Genomic DNA, 17,447 nt, shown 5'->3' with positions numbered 1-17,447 from the left:
CTGGGATTGCAGGCATGAGCCACCACACCCAGCCCATATTGTCTTTCTTGAGTAGCTTTGTTGTTTGCACGACTTGATTGTCCAATTGGCAGCTTATGATGTCAGTCATTTCTGTACATTGATTCCAAAAAAAAAGCTGAAAACATTCACCTAGATCATTCAAAAAATTTCTGGTGTGGCAATGATGGGCATGATTTATGAGTTGGTCCGTATGCTTCTAAAATAAATCTCCAACCAAGATATTTTTGACAAAAATACAGGAAAGCCTTTTCAGACATAACGAGGAGAGTGGGGGATGGTTTGGGGAGGGAGGCATCTTTCGCTAGAAACAGGCACATGGCCCAGGTAAGAGAAACAGATTTCTGGTTTGGATTTGCAATCTTAATATTTTGCAATAAGAACCAGCTGCACTGGCTCCATGCCTCCCCACTTCCTTTCCCTTCCTGTCTTTTTCAAGCTCTTTCAGTCTTCTTGAATACTTCATCCTCTCCTACCTACTCCAAATCCCAGTTTAAGCCCCACCTCCGCTAGCAGCTTTCTCTGACAACAGTTGTCTCCTAATGCCCTTCACAGTATTGTCTTTACTGCACAATTGATCATCGCCAATGCTAAGACAGAGTTTTACAAAGATGACTTTTTTTCTGAAGAGAAAGAAAATTGTGTATGGGGTTGGGGTGGACTGGGTGAATTTACCAGGACCAGGAGGCAGTAAGGAATCCTGGAGGAAGTGTGTCCAGTTAAGATGCTACCACAACAGTCCAAGGAAAACAGGAGGGCCTAAGCAAGGCAGGGATGCAGGTGTGGGGGAGGAGGACACAGGATGCCAAAGGGGTGGAGTGGGGGAGAGGATGGTGGGGTGGGGAGAGGAATATGGGGGAGACCTGGGGGGGCGGTGGGGAGAGTGGAATGGTGGAGGTGGAATGAGGTGGAATGGAGGGGAATGAGGTGGAGGGGTAGATCATGTATCCCTTAGGTGAAGGAAAGAATGGAGACCAGTGGAGACTGGAGCCCCATTCTAATGTTCAGGCTGGACTGTAAATGGTATGATCTCTCAGGTCACTGATGGACCCGTGAGCCCAAGGATTCTGCCCTAGCCTCCCAAGTAGCTGCTGGGATTGCAGGCACCTGCCACCATGTCCAGCTAATTTTTGTATTTTCAGTAGAGATGGGGTTTCACCAGATTGGCCAGGCTGGTCTCAAACTCCTGACCTTAAATGATACACCCGCCTCGGGCTCTCAAAGTGCTGGGAATACAGGCATGAGCCACTGTGCCCAGCCACCAGCTTTAATCAAAATAAGGCACTCTTTTTGTTTCTTCTGAAGTTTCCTATAGCACTGGGTGACGTCAGCAGCACTGGCCAGTGTGGAGTTCAGACTCACGGAAAGATGACCTTCCACACGGTCAGGGCAAACACGTGTACGTGGCACACCTGGGGTGCAGGTTCTAAGCACTTTGCATACATTAACAACTCACATAATTCTCTTCCCATGTGTGACAGGAGGAGGCTCATGCATGCCACCAGCATCCCCGCATCCCAGGGGGGAACTGAGGGGTCATGTCTAAAGTCACACCCCACTCAGGGACACAGCCAGGATTCCAATTCTTTCTGCCCAGAGCCCTCATCTTTCCCTCCCTTACAGTGGACACCTGTACAATTAAGCAATTATCAAAATCTGCATTTAGTTGGAAAAAAAAAAAAAGACTAACATAGTTTTAATAGCATACTTTATTTTAATCTAAGAAAAATGATTAAATTCAAAGGTCAGAAATACAAAAGATTATCCAAAAAGTTTAGGATCATAACTGTTTCTTAAACAACATTGGCATGTACTTGAGCTGGTTCTGTGGCTCCAAAGGCTTGATTTTTACCTTGCAGTTTAAATAAGGAAGAAGCCTTATGCGATGCTCCACAAGCATCCGAACCTCACAAACGTCATTCTACAAGGCACGTCTCAGGGGATTTGGGGCCTCGAAGATGTTTCTCCAACCAACAGTCTGAGCCGAGATAGAATCACATTGAAGTTTCCGCTCTCAGACTGTCCTCCAAACGGTTCCTTGCAGACAGAGGGCGCCCTGAGCTCCGGGCCCAGGCCTGAGTGGGGCAGCTGGCTGTGCACGCAGGCCAGTTCCGTTGGTCACCGTGTGGGCATTCCACTCCTATCCTTCTCTGCCAGTACCACTCAGATGACTTTCCCATTGGCAAGTTTCTCGTACCCTTGATGCGTTCAGAAAAGCAGAAAGGAACCGCTTTTCTGTGGGGACGCGCAGGCACTTCTCCCCGGCTGCCAACACCAGCCCAGGGGGCACCATGGATCCGGCTGTGCCTTCAGTAAGGAGACTGCTCATAATTGGTTCAGGTGAAGACTTTACCTTCCGGTAGCCCTGGGGTGGACCAGGTAGGAGGATCGTGTAGGAGAAAAACCAAGCAGACAAGCCTGTTAGCCAGCTCGGTCACACCGTGGCTGGCCTTGGCCTTACATTTTGGAAGGATAGGCCCCTCCTAGGCAGCCTCCCACCATCAGGACGACTCTCCAGGACTCGCTCGAGCCCCAGGGCAAAACTCAAACAGAAGCTTCAAATGGAAAAGCAAACATCCTTTGAGCCAAAGTATCACACCAAAGACATTTTGGAAATAGTACTTCCTCCAGGGGAACTACCTGTACTTAACTGAATAGCTTTAGTGGTTGCGTGACGAGCAAGATCTCTGGAAAGCAAAACAAGACAAACTAACAGAAAACCCCAAGAAACAAACCACCCCCTGCATGTTAACTGCCTGAAGGGTCAACCGTACATCACAGCCTTCCACGGAAATGTGGAGCTTCCAACATGATTCCACAATGCTGTAAGCACAGCCGTCTGGAAGTGACTGCAGGGGTTAGGGAAAGCCATAGGATTGCAACCAGAGTGCCTAGAGCTCTACTGTTAACATGTGGAAGGCAAAGAAATTAAGCCTAAATGCATTCAAATACATCTCCACCACATACAGATTTCCAAGGTCAAAGGAGGACACATACATTGTATGTGATTAATTTTCTGAAGCCAGCTCTCCATTTTCACAGATTAAAACAGTCTGTTTAAATATCTCATTTCTACAAAGTGAATTTACATTTAAAGTACAAAGTGCAAATACTATGTGTTTCTGTTTTTGTTTTCTTAATTGCTCGTTGGTGAGGGAATTTCCCACGTGTCTAGGAACTGCCTTCGCTGTGTGAGCCATTTATCCTTGTTTCCTTGGCTGAAAAGAAAAGACAAAAAAGAGACATTATATTCAGAGGTGTGTGTCACTCATCTGAGAAGACTAAGTGGCTTCCGGGAATGAACTGAACCAAAGAGGGCTGGGCAGGTCGTGTGAGGTGTAAGGATGAATGAGAAACGATGAAGACATTTTGGACACTGGTAACTTTTTAAACGCTTTCCTTCCTTGACATGATAGAAATATTGGGAAAAATATATCATTTCAAAAAAGTAACATCCACTGTAAATATTTTAAGTACTAAATACATTAAATGTTTTCCAGAATGTCTTATCTTGATTATGCAAAAATAATTTTAATAATATAACTTATGCCTCAAATTTGATAAAGGCATAGTTGATTCTTAATTTTCCTTTTTATCTCTTTTGTTCACTATTTTACCTCTTTAAGAAGAAATCCAACTTAAAAAGTTTGCTGATTATAATGATAAACAATGGTAACTCAGCACCTTGACTTTCAATTAAAAGTAATTTAGAATGAAAAAGAAAAGTCATATACAATCTCCTAGACTCAGTTTTCCAAGAGGGCCAATTCTTACAGATGTTGATCTATTCTTCTGTTTTATTATTTAAATAATTAAAATTTAAAGTTTAGGAGGTTTCTGGGTTGGCTTTTATTCCCCTTGATAAAGATCTGAAGAGGTGAGAAGACAAACCCATCTCCTACACTAAACTTGAGGTTTAAATTCGTTGTGCATAAAGACAACCCGTCAAAGTATTTTACCAGTCATTAAAGATGGCCAGGATTGCTGGAGGAGAAGGTGGACTAACATCTTAACTTATTTAATAACAGCTCTGACTACTCTAGAGTTGCAGTGGAAGCTGAAGAGATCAGGAAATAGCTCCTTTGGATTCCACGTTAGCATCATGCATCCTCCTGTGATCCCTTCTTTTGATAGTTCCTGTCTGGGTCATGCATATAGGGACACCCTGGCTGGCTGGCACTATGTTATTCTTTGAGATGCTTCAAAGAAACGTGGTGACCTTCAATGGCCACGGCCGGTAGGAGCCGCAACTGGCTTGCCCGTTAGGATCAATCCCAGTATCGTAGTTTGCAGAAATAGCCACAAAATGAAAGGCATGGAGGTCCGTGCGTCCACTCAGGCACTAGAAAAGGAGGGGAAACTGCTTCCGTTTCTCTCTTCGGAAAAAAAGAGCTGAAGCAGGAGGCGTGTGCTTTGAACTGAGTTCATTTAAGATGCATGGAGCGCATGAGTACAGTGATTGCCGTTCTCAAATGAAAACAACTTCTGGAGGTCTTGGCACTCAGGGAGGGTAATTACTTTCAGACCAGCCCTGTTTTAAAGTGTAAGTGATTTGCGGTGAGATTTAAAGTTAAAACCATAAACATTTGCTAAACAAAGGAAAACGTATCACACATCTTTCCTCATGAAATGGTTTTAAATTACATCCAAGGTGTGTGCTGGCTGCCTCCACTTAAACCCACAACAAATATAGGGGCTTGCCTTAGGAAATGTCAACCTGACATCAAACAGGTGCAAGCAAAATAAATCACAAATTGACTCGTGGTAGCAAAGAAGTGAGGATTTTGCCCTGGCTTTGAAGGAGAGAGACATGAACCCACTCATGTTTATCGTCTGGAAAATGTTCTTGACATGGGATAGGTTGTGGCTTTGGGTGCTGGAGGACACCATCATCGCATCCTTTACTTGCAAATTGAGAGGCAGAACCACAAACACACACACATGTTTGTGAACACACAGCAGGAGCCTAAAGTCCCTTTTGGAGCCCAATGCTTCTCTTGCTGGGACCCCAAAAAGAAACAAATTCACCCATGTATGAAGGATGCCTCCTGTTCCTGCAACCTCCCTGATAAAATGCAATAACCAAATTACAAACACTCAGACAACTGCTTGAACAAATTCAGCCAGGCACAGTGGCTCACACCTGTAATCCCAGGTGGACTGCTTGAGCCTATGAGTTCGAGACTAGCCTGGGCAACATGGCAAAACTCCTTCTCTTAAAAAAAAAAAAAACTACCAAACAAGGGAACTCAGAAATTTTTCTTAATAATTGAAAGTTCAAATAATAAACTTTTTCAATCAACAAGTTGGTGATTTTGGATAGAATTCTGTAAGACTGCTTTAGTCCCCACAGGGTGTAGACAGTAAGCTTGCCTCCCTTGAATTATTTCTTTTCTTGGAAGGTACTGGCCATTGCAAATCTACATAACTCTGAATTGTTATTGTTTATAATTTAAAAAGAAAATGGTTGAGTAAAATATAAACATACTTACCTGTCTATTAGACGTACTTTCAGCATTACCTCTGGGGGCTGGCAGGAAAAAAATATATATTATTAAAAATCAGAGACTCATTATTTAATGAAAGGTTCAACATAATTTCAGGAAGGAGTCCACATTACTTTAGGAAGGCGTTATCAATCGGCAAACTCATTTACATGAAAAACAAACGCATACAGTCATTCCTCAGCATCCAGAAGGGATTGGCTCCAGGACTCCCGCAAACCCAAATCCTCCAATTCTCAAGTTTCTTATAGAGTATCATGTAATATTTTAATACAATATAAACACATCCTCCTATGTACTTTAAATAATCGATAGACTACTTATAATGCTTAGTGCAATGTTAACACTGTGTAAATAGTTGCTATAATACATTGTTTTTTATTTGTATCTTTTTTTGTTCTCTGAGAATTTTTGATGCAAGTTTGCTTGAATCCACAGATGAGCTAACTATATATGCATTGAACATAAATTATGAGTAGTGGATTATGAAAGTTACTATGTAAGTACTTTCTAACAACACAGATTCTCTAGTCCAGCCTTAGAAGAATGTTTTACTTTACCCCAAACTCTAAGGTAAATCCACCTTCTCTGGAGAACTGAATTCTGGATGTTTCTCAACCTTTCCCCAGAAGGAGGGGGTTCACGTCCCTGGGGCGCTGGGACCGAAGCCATCAGCAATGCCCCAACTAGGGCTCTCTGAAGTCTTTTGCTTCTATATTAAAACCCGGAGAAATGCAAGTGTTTGGCTCAAAATAGTTTTTTCCAAAGCTTCGAGTAGAGTCAAAGCCGGAGGGAGCTGTGCTGTCTGTCTCCTGGCTTCACCGCCCCTGCACAGCGGAGCTTTCCGGGAAAGTCTCCTTCCTGCCCTCAGCTCAGCTTCCACACCTGTGTCTCCATGGAAACCTCTGGGACGCCCCCCAGGGGCTTCAGCATCCTCATCCCTTTCCCACTTTCACCCACTCACCAGTGGGCTCAGTTGGTCTCAGGATTTTAAATACTCTATTTCCTGACAGCTCCAAGGATACAAATTGCTGTAATCTTCAGCATGGACCTCTTTCTCTCCTCAGTCCAGATTATCAGATCCAACTTCGTTATCCATGTGGATTTTCATTCAATAGGCAGCCCAAAAGAGACAGGACCCAGCTGGACTCATTATCTGCCCTTGCAAACCTACTTTCTGACGTATTCCATTCTCAGGACACAGTAACTCCATTCTTGAGCTGCTCAGGACAAACTTTTGGAGTCATGATCATGCCTCTCTTCTCCTACCTTTCTCATCTCATCTGGGAGCAAATGCCTCAGGCTCTACACCCAGAGTCTATCCAGAGTCCAACCCTCGAAGCACACGCTGTTCCGTGGCCAGAACCGCCCGCCTCTCCCACGTGGACCCGAGCAGACGCCTCACCACTCTCCTCCTTCAGCCCTTCCCATCTGTTGTCTACACAAACATGGCAACCAGGGGTCCTCTATAACATTCCACCCATCCTTCCAACAGCCTCACTCAGAGAAGCAGCCAGGGGCTCCTGGGCTATACTGGAGGCGGGATGTGCTCTGCCCCGTCCACCCATCCTTCCAATAGCCTCACTCAGAGGAGCAGCCAGAGGCTCCTGGGCTATGCTGGAGGCGGGGTGTGCTCTGCCCTGTCCGCCCATGTGGCATCACATCACTCGGGATGCCTGTTCCTCTCCAGTGCCCAATTTCTCCCCACCTCTGGGGCTTGCTGGGCATGGCACTCCTGCCATCCTCTGCAGGCTGCACTCTACCCAATGACCCTTGGTTCTCCTCTGCTCCTCCGCTCCTCCAGTCTCCAGTCAATCTCACTTTGCAGGGCCTCCTTCCTGTCCCCATCTAACGTTCCAGCCCTCCTGACCCTCCCTTCTGCCTCCTCCACAAGTAACCCCTATCGTGCTGTGGGGTTTCCTATTTATCTGATGACTTGCTTCCACACCAAAGTGTAATCCAAAAAGGGACACACATTTCTGTGTGTTTACTGTTATTCTGTCAATGTCTACAGCAGAAAGCACTTGGTCAATAGTTTTCAAATGAATCAACAGATGAGGGAAGCATCCTTCTTTCCATATTCCTTGATTAACTGTTGATTTCTATCCACTCAATAAAAAACATGGAGTAAAGAGCAAAATTGTTCTATTTTCAAACTGTCTTCTCTTACCATAAAGCAAGTAGAAACACGGTGTGAAAAGGTGCAAAACAAGCATATTAGGTAAATTGCAAAAACATTAAGCAGTGGCTAAATCTATGATTTTTTTAAATAGCTGGTTTTAATGGTCTAAGTGCCCAAATGAATATTGCTGCTTATCTACTTGTCTTGACTGAAATGATTACTTTACAGGAAAAAAAACAGGCTTTTCAGCCAACGGTTCAAATTTAAATACTATTAGAGTGATACTTTGAATCTATTCTGAGCCAATTTGGCTATTCAACAATTGCCAGTTTTTGTTGGATTGTTTGCTGATTAATAGAATTCTCCCTGGGAGTTAGAAGTAGCTGTAAAGTTATAAACGGAAGTAGCTGTAGATTAAAGTTATAAAAAGAAGTTTTATAACTGTATAAGTTTTATAACTGGGCTATGCTGGAGGCGGGGTGTGCTCTACCCTGTCCACCCATCCTTCCAACGGTCTCACTCAGAGAAGCAGCCGAGGCTCCTGGGCTATGCTGGAGACATATAAAAATCCTGGGATATGCTGGAGGTTATTTAAAAAAAGTTAATATTTTTTTTTTTTTTTTTTGCCGGGGAGGATGGGGTCTCACTCTGCCACCCAGACTGGAGTGTAATGGCACAATCTCGGCTCACTGCAACCTCTGACTCCTAGGTTCAAGCGATTCTCCTGCCTCAGCCTCCCGAATAGCTGGGATTACAGGCTCGCACCACCATGCCTAGCTAATTATTGTACTTTTAGTAGAGACGGGGTTTCACCATGTTGGCCAGAATGGTCTCAAACTTCTGACCTGGTGGCCTCGGCCTCCCAAAGTGCTGGGATTACAGGCGTGAGCCACTGCGCCTGGCTTATTTCTCATATTTTTTAGAATAAAAAGTGCGCTGTTCAGTAGTAAGCAAAAATACAGGAAACAAAAAAACTTAGTAGCAATGTGGATATTTAGAATGTTCTCGCTAATTTCTTCCCGGATCTTAAGGTTTTTCTGACTTTTTGCTATTACAAACTATACAGGGTAGAAAACATATGACTGATAATGAATTTTTTTAAGTCCGAAAAAAGAAAAATTCCGTAAGGAAAATGAAAGGGCTGCAAAATCAGCTAAATATGTATCCGAGACCACAATGTTCATTTTTGACCATGACCAAATTGCCTCTTTTGCCAAATTGCAGTTTATTTTGCTGGAAGCGATCATATGCTTTCTTCTTGATTACTAAGAAGACAATAAAACTGAGACATATCAGATTATTCAGAGGGATCTAAAGAAGATAATTCAAACTTCTGCAGCAACTTAAACTTTTCACCTCAGATGATGGCATCAGAAGAGATCACGTTGTGCTCCACCATCCATCCATTCTTCCTTGCCAGGGTCTAAGCACTCCAGCCCATCCATGCCCCTTCCCTGCCCCACACTGTGGCTTGAGCCTTTGGAAGGTGGGAGTCTGAGAGGTTCCATCTCCGAGCATCCGCCTCCCCTGTGGCTGTGCGAGTGGCTCAGCCTCTCATGTTTCTCTGCCCCATTTCCCCAAGACCTGCGCTGACCTGTGCTGAACCTGCATTCCCACCCAGGGCAGCATGGTGGCAACCCACAGCCTTTATGCTATGTAAACCAGAAGGAAACGCTTGGGTCCTAAGCCATTGCGATTCTGTAGTCACTTGCGTGAAGCATGACCCATGGAAGGTCATGACTCATAAAGGTCACCTTCATTTCAGTCTACCAATATATGCAAGGAAAAAACATTTCCTCCCAGGGCTTTCTCCCAGAACTACTGAGAACTCCATGTATCCTTCAACATCAGGGTCCTGCTCAGCCTTAGCAGAGAGCAATGTGGACCTGTCCTAGAAGGAACTGACAACCTGTCCAAATCAGGATATGCGGCTCACAACAGTTGTCTGTATGCTGCTGCCACCTTCCAAAGAGACTGTCTAGGGGATTTAGCTTGCTCATGAGGGACTCATATCCTTGTATCAGAACCCAATCCATGGGCCAGTTCCTTGGAGAGTGGGTGTATTAACCATGACTTTCACTTCCTTTATCTAATGCTTTGACATCTAACCCTGCTTATGCTGAAGAGGCTGCCCTCTGAGTTAGCCCATCCCCAGAGACAGTGAGGAGCAGCCTTTCCTATTCAGGCCGGCCTACAACCTTCACTCTCACCCAGCCAACAACCTCCACCCTCACCCAGCCTATAATCTACAACCTCACCAACCCTATAACACCCACCCTCACTCAACCTACAATCTCTACCCTCACTCAACCTACAACCTCCACCCTCACCCAGCCAACAACCTCTATCCTCACCCAACCTACAACCTCCACCTTCACCCAACCTACAACCTCCACCCTCACCCAGACAACAACCAACACCCTCATCCAGCCTACAACCTCCACCCTCATTCAGGCTACAACCTCTGCCCTCACCCAGCCTACAACCTCCACCTTCACTGACCATACAACCTCCACCTCATCCATACTATAACCTCCACCCTCACCAAACCTACAACCTCCACCCTCACCCAACCTACAACCTCCACCCTCACCCAACCTACAATCTCTACCCTCATCCAAGCTAAACCTCCACCCTCACCCATATTATAACCTCCAACCTCAATCAGCAAACAAGCTTCACCCTCACCCTAACCTACAACCTGCACCCTCACCAAACCCCCACAAATCCCACCTCACCACCACTGCACCACCCCAGCCAAGCAAACTCTCCACCTCAAATCTCAGCCAATAACTCTACTCTACCAACTCTACAACTCTCAATTCTCACCCAACCTACAACCTCCTCTCCTCACTCCAGCCGAGCAACCTACACTGGCTTTACAGGCAAGCCTGCCTGGGAAATCATGATAAGGGCTCAGGCCCAGTCTCTCACTTCCTCTGTCTCTTGGCTGACCCTGGTGCCTCCCATGTGGCCTCCCACAGCACAGCATGGCCTCCTCTCCTTCGGATCTGTGAGTAACAAATCATCTTTTAATTGTCTCCTGATCTGTTTGCCAAATGACACCTCAAATTTCCTATCAATATACTATGTTTCAAAATAGTAGGACACATAGATGAATGCCAGACATTTGCCCTAACAGACCTTGATCCAGCCCAGAACGCCAATGCTAGTGTTTACACACCACACACCTTACATACACACCACACACACACAAACCACCCCCCACACACAACATATACACACACACCCCATATTTATACACACACCACACACACATACCACACACACACAGTCTGAGCTGTGTCCTGCAGGTGGTGCAGGATGCAGGAGCTATGGGTCCCTCTGGAAGGGTAGCATAGGAGCCGGGCCTCCAGGAAACTATCTTCTTAACTGCTGTGAATCTATCTTGAAATCATTTGATTCCGAAATTTTCAAAATTCTGTCACCATAATCACAGCTTTGGGCCCAATTATTGCACTTGAAAACCCACCAATTGCTGGAACTCACCCACCCCTCACAAACTGGAATTCATCCACACCCCTCACAAACTGGAACTCACCCACCGCCCTCACAAACCGGAACTCACCCACTCCCCTCACAAACCGGAACTCATCCATTCCCCTCACAAACCGGAACTCATCTACCCCTCACAAACCGAACTCACCCACCCCTCACAAATCGGAACTCACCCACTCCCTCACAAACCGGAACTCACCCACTCCCCTCACAAACCGGAACTCACCCACTCCCCTCACAAACCGCAACTCATCCATCCACTCCCTTCACAAACCGGAACTCATCCACCCACCTCACAAACGGGAACTCACCCACCCCTCACAAACCGGAACTCACCCACTCCCTCACAAACCGGAACTCACCCACTCCCCTCACAAACCTCAACTCATCCATCCACTCCCTTCACAAACCGGAACTCACCCACCCCCCTCACAAACCGGAACTCACCCATCCTCACAAACCGAACTCACCGAGCCTCTACAAACCAGAATCCCACCCACCCTCACCAACCGGAAACTCACCCACCCTCACCAACCGGAACTCACCCATTCCCCTCACAAACCAGAACTCACCCACCCCCCTCACAAACCGAACTCACCCACTCCCCTCACAAAGAGACTATATTTACTTCAGTTTAATTGAAGAAATCAGTAGACAGGAATCTGCCCCAGCAAGGGCCATGGACCACATGACCCTGTAGCACCAGGCTGAGGAGGGCTGAGGCCATATGTGGCTTAAGTTTTGGGTGCTACTCAAGCCACCTGACAACGGCTAACAGGAAGGAGTCCTTGCAAAGAAAAGACCAGCCTGCACCATCCAGGAATGGAAGAAGATTAAAAGGTCAAAAACAGATCTACACTTGGCTCTGTCCATCCTTAATTTTCTGACTATAACCATAAAAATTAGCCTTCTATAGAAATGCAGAGACTGGCTTCCATAATGGAGAAGGAGCTACACAGGTCCCAGCACCATCCAAATGTTTTGTGCCCTTCAAAGAATCACTGACAAGTTCCATCTCCCAAACCAGCACCCATGGTTCCCTGGCTCCAGCTGCTAATCTGGCAGCCACTTGCTCTCCATCTCCCCATCACTCCCCCGGGCCTCCCATGTGGACCCTGCTGGTAGGTTTTAAGTCTCAAAGAGCAATACACCATTTGTCTTTTGGGATACTGAGCAAGGACCAAAATAAGAGAAAAAAGTGAAGAAAGCAGCTTGTTATGGTCTAAAGGTGAGCCCAAAGTTCATGTGCTGGAAACTCAATCCCTAATGCAGAGGCGCTGGGAGGCTTAGGAGGTCTGCATTATGAGGACTCGGCTCTCATGAACAGGTGAATGCCATTATCTTGGGAATGAGCTCCTAGGAAAGAATGTGTTTGGCCCCCCTTGCTTTCTCTCTCTTTCTCACCCTCTCTTCGCCCTTCCATTTGGGGATGACACAGCACAAAGGCCCTCACCAGATGCTGATTCCACAATCTTGGACTGCCCAGCCTCTAGATCCATGAGCTAATACATTTGTGTTCATAGGTTACCCCATCCATGGTATTCTGTTATAGCAGCATAAAGTGGACTAAGACACAGTCCCAGTCCAAGAAGCCAAAAGCAGTATCAGGTGGCAGTAAGACAGAAGTGCCCAGGAAACCCAATGGGCAGGTACTGAATACAGAGAAAGGGAAAAGCAAGGACAAAATCACACATGGGCAACTACTGAGAATGGGCATTCTTGGTTATCCATCCAAATGCCTGCAGGGTTGCAGGTGTACCTCGGTGTGGGTGAAGGAGCCCTAACAGGAAGTGCAGCCCAGCACAGTGGACGATTTCCAACAGCACTGCCCTTGCTGCATGCAGCACTGCTGAGGAAGACTCAGATCAAAGTGCTGACGACTGCAGTGCCTGTGTGTCCTTGTCTGCAAGTGTCAGGGTTGGCAGCATCTGTCTGCGACCTCATCCCCCAGAGGATGGCTGTGAACATGAAATGAAGTCTTGAGCCATGAAGTGGGATTGGATATTGGATCATGAGCCTTGCCAGACTGTGGCAGCATGTTTAGTGCCCCTCTTCCCACAGTGGTGAGTGGGCATTTGCTGCCTTCATGCATCAGAGTTGATCAGCCCAGAGTGATTTCTTTTCTTTTTTGTCTTGTTAGAGGTGAACTCCTCCCACACTTGCCAAACAGTCCTTGATGGAGACAGAACATTGAACATAACTGAGGATTCTCTCTGACCTCATCGGATGACCAGGCCAGCAGAGAGGGCAGCCTCCTGCACACAGAGCGAAGGGAGGCAACCATAGGTACGGCCATCCGCTCTCCTGTGAATACATCGTCAGGGCGGCAGGATGTGCATTAACCACAAAGACCCTACACAGAAAGCCTCAAATTAAAGCTTAATTTTTCTGAGCTGACTTTTCACAGAGAAATTAGCAGGAAGTGCTTCACCGTGACACAGATCTAGGCTGTCCCTAATATGGTTGAATAGCACTGAGTGACTGTCGTGACAAGCACTAGGACACCAAGAAGAGGAGGTAGATGATGGTCACTGCCTCCTCCAGGAACCCTCAGTCCAGGTCAGATCAAAGGGCCCCTGCCTCACAGCTGAGCTTCAAACACAGGAGGGTTTTTTTTTTTTTCCTCTCTCTCTTTTTAACATGGAGTCTCACTCTGTCACCCAGGCTGGAATGCAGTGGCACGATCTTGGCTCACTGCAACCTCTGCATCCCAGATTTAAGCAATTGTGCCTTGGACTCTGCAGTAGCTGGGATTACAGGTATGAGCCACTATGCCTAGCTAATTTTTATATTCTTAGTAGAGATGGGGTTTCACTATGCTGGCAGGCTTGTTTTGAACTGCTGACCTCAGGTGATCCACCCGCCTCAGCCTCCCAAAGTGCTGGGATTACAGGTGTGAGCCACCGCACCTTGCCAGGAGGATTTTAAAGACCATGGTGAATCAGCCCTCCACAACACAGTCTCAAGCTTGTTTTCTCTTTCACATTTGTTACCGAAGTTGACAACAAATAAAAGAGTCATAAACAACAGGAATTTGAGAGGTCTCTACTAGCCCTACCCAGCAAATATTATACAAATCAGGAAACAGAGATCCCCAAGGACAGTGAGCTCTAATGCACATGTGGAATGAGATCCAGCACACACGTGCAGTGGAATCCAGTACACATGTACAGCAGGATCTAGCACATACATATGGGGGATCTAGCACACACATGCAAGGGATTGAGCACATATGTGCAGTGGGATCTAGCAAAGTGGGCAGGGAGATCCAGTACACACATGAAGGGGAATCTGGCACATGTGCAGTGGGATTTAGCACACACACATGCAGGGGGATCTCGCACACATGTGAGGTGATCAAGCACATACGTGCAGGGGTATCTAGCACACATGTGCAGGGAATCCAGGACACATGTGCAAGGGATCTAGCACACACGCAGGGGATCTAGCACACACATGTGCAGGGGGATCTAGCACACATGTGAGGCGATCAAGCACAGATGTGCAGGGGGATCTAGCACACATGTACAGGGGATCCAGGACACACATGTGCAAGGGATCTAGCACACACACAGGGGATCTGACACACATGTGCAGGAGTATCTAGCACACATGTGAAGGGGGATCTGGCACACATGTGAAGGGGGATCTAGCACACACATGAAGTGGGATCCAGCACACACATGCAGGAGTATCTAGCACACATGTGCAGTGGAATCTAAGGCATGCGTGCATCTCACAGTGCTGTCTCTGAGTTGAAAAGTCAGACCTGGGTTTTCCTGGCTTGGGCTCCTGAGAACACTTGGGCTCTGGCCATCATAGGATTCTCTTCCTTCCTGTCACGGTTGGTTGGGTAGGCCAGGCCCACAAAAAATAAAGTATTTTCAATTGGTAAAACTGCTGTAAGCATTGGAATGATTGGTCTGGGCCTCAGCAATGATTTTACGCCTCGTGAACTGGCCTGAACATTTGGTTGGAGTTCAGGTACAGGGTTGGTGAGTTATTCCAATGGTTCCCAGGCTTGCACCTCAAATACCAGAAGACAATCCATTCTGGGGGAAACCAACCATGGTGAACAGTGAAAAGGCTCATTGCAAACCAACACGGAGTTCACGCCCTTTGAGCCTGGGCTCTCCTGGGCAAGTGGCATGACACGAGTCATCAATTATCGTTATTATTCCTGCAAACAGATGACCTACAATTAAACAGCATATTTGATTTTTTTGCACCCCCAGGCCATAAACACAATCTGTAATTGTGCTTGTGAGAAGCGGACCTCCCAGGCCTCAGGGCCTGACCACGGCCCAGGGTGGGGGGTGGGAAGGCTCTTACTGTGGCGCTTCTTGGTGTCTGCTTTGCCGTCCTCTTTAGCCACACCCAGGCAGCCCATCAGTTCCTGTACCGAGATGGATTTGTCATTATTCACATCACAGTATTCAACAAACTTCTTCACGCATTTTTTGGGCTTTGATTTTTTGCGAAGGAACCTCTTGAAGGGTTTGATTTCCTTTTTGCCGATGTCTCCGCTGGAGTTTTTATCGAGTAGTTTGAAGTACCAGTGCACCACTCGCTCCTCTAGGGTGTGGCTGGGGTCGGGTTCCGAGAGCCTGGAAGGAACACAGACGCGGTCAGGACGCTTAAACCCCTCAGCTGCCCCTTTCTCGCCACTGTCCTTCCATCAAACCCACAACCCCTGCTTGTAGTTCTCATGGTCCTGGTGTCTAAGCCTGCAGCATTGGTAATCAGATACAACAATTTAAAGAAGTAATTTAGAAGAACACTTTTAGCAAAGATTTTTCAGGTTGGATTCAAAATCGCAAATGATGCAGTGAATCTGTGCCCAGCAAAGATGCACTTGGCCTGTTCCTGAAGGACAAAAGCCCCCTCACCCTGGCTTCTGTGTGCACTGGACTGGCAAGTCAGCACATGCAGCTATACCCACCCGATACACCAGAACCCTGAGCTTTTCTAGCCCTGTAAATTTAATTCTTTTACACATCCTTTATGTCATAGGTATACCGGACGATGCAAATCTAAAACATTTTAAGTTGGAACTAGATAGCTTTCCTTGGATTATGATAGGTTCAATATTTTAGGGCATAAATAAGTAAAACTCTTCTAGAAGGTCTGGATGGGAGTCAGATCTTTAAAAGTGCACCAAATGGCAGAAATGCACCTTCTCGTTGAGATGGAGGGTGTGTGTGTGTGTGCACGGGCAGGCCCTCCTGGAGGTGCTGGCCTCTGGATTCTGCCTGTTGGGATGAGCTGCGCATTTCCAGGTATGAGAACACCATGAACTCCAACACCACTGCCAATTTCTCAGACTTTCAAAGGAGTTTTTCAGATAGCAATCCATTTACTGCCTTCACTTTTAGTTTGCATTTAGTTTAGTTTGCAATTTAGTTTAGTTAGCAATTCATTTACTGCCTTTGTTTTTAGTTTGCAGTTTAGTTTAGTTTGCAAAAACAATCTTTCCAAAAATAGAAGATGTAAAGTTGAAATTTATGTAAAGTTTGACTCTATTAAATTTCTTTTTTTTTTTTTTTTTTTGAGACAGAGTTTTTGCTCTTGTTGCCCTGGCTGAAGTGCAATGGTGCGGTCTTGGTTTACTGCAACTTCTGCCTCCCAGGTTCAAGTGATTCTCCTGCCTCAGTGTCCCGAGTAGCTGGGATTACAGGTGCCTGCCACCATGCTGGGCTAAGTTTTGTGTTTTTAGTATGGATGGGTTTTCACCATGTTGGCCAGGCTGGTCTCAAACTCCTGACTTCAGGTGATCCACCCGCCTTGGCCTGCCAAAGTGCTTGGATTCCAGGTGTGAGCCCCCGTGCCCGGCCTGCTCTATTACATTTAATTTCCTACACATTCATGACATTTTCTGTTAGCATTGCCTTTTTATTTCCTTAAGTCTTCTTTAGCAGACAGACAGTGAGAGGAGAGGCTTTTAGTTCAGGAGACCAAAAAAGTCATCTAAAGAGGCTGAGATCATCAAGGGTTTGGGTGTCGGGGCTCTGGGGAGAAAGGCCAACATTCTAAAGAAAGAAAAAAGTGAAAATCTCCATTCAAAATTTATTTGAAAGAAACAGATAAACTATTGCTAGTTCAGGGGGAATATCTGATGCTTGAGACGCCATTGCAGTAAAACCCTGGGGTTCTTCCACTCTCCTGAGGCTGATCTACAGGGGTGGAAAAGAGGAGTGGTGGGAAATTCACTGAAGTCCACTACACTGTGCTCCAGGCCCCAGGTCCAGGAGTGCGGGAATGTCTACAGTGTACCCAGGTCCAGG

The 17,447-nt window shown here is 46.3% G+C and overlaps 1 protein-coding gene across 1 annotated transcript in view; it reads right to left on the bottom strand.

Annotated features, from left to right (window-relative positions):
- Positions 1-1,709: 1,709 nt before the first annotated feature.
- Positions 1,710-17,447, bottom strand: part of SMOC2 (SPARC related modular calcium binding 2) — a 215,192-nt gene continuing 199,454 nt past the window's right edge. The window contains exons 16-18 of the mRNA XM_031667620.1: positions 15,496-15,770; positions 5,511-5,548; positions 1,710-3,236 (exon numbers count right to left, since the gene is read on the bottom strand). Of these exons, the coding sequence (XP_031523480.1) occupies positions 3,219-3,236; positions 5,511-5,548; positions 15,496-15,770 (331 nt within the window). The 3' untranslated portion in view covers positions 1,710-3,218. The remainder of the gene's footprint in view (positions 3,237-5,510; positions 5,549-15,495; positions 15,771-17,447) is intronic.

Source organism: Papio anubis, chromosome 6 (assembly GCF_008728515.1).
Source record: "Papio anubis isolate 15944 chromosome 6, Panubis1.0, whole genome shotgun sequence".
In the NCBI taxonomy this organism is placed as follows: Eukaryota; Metazoa; Chordata; class Mammalia; order Primates; family Cercopithecidae; genus Papio; species Papio anubis.
This window is presented reverse-complemented; position numbering and strand designations above follow the sequence as displayed.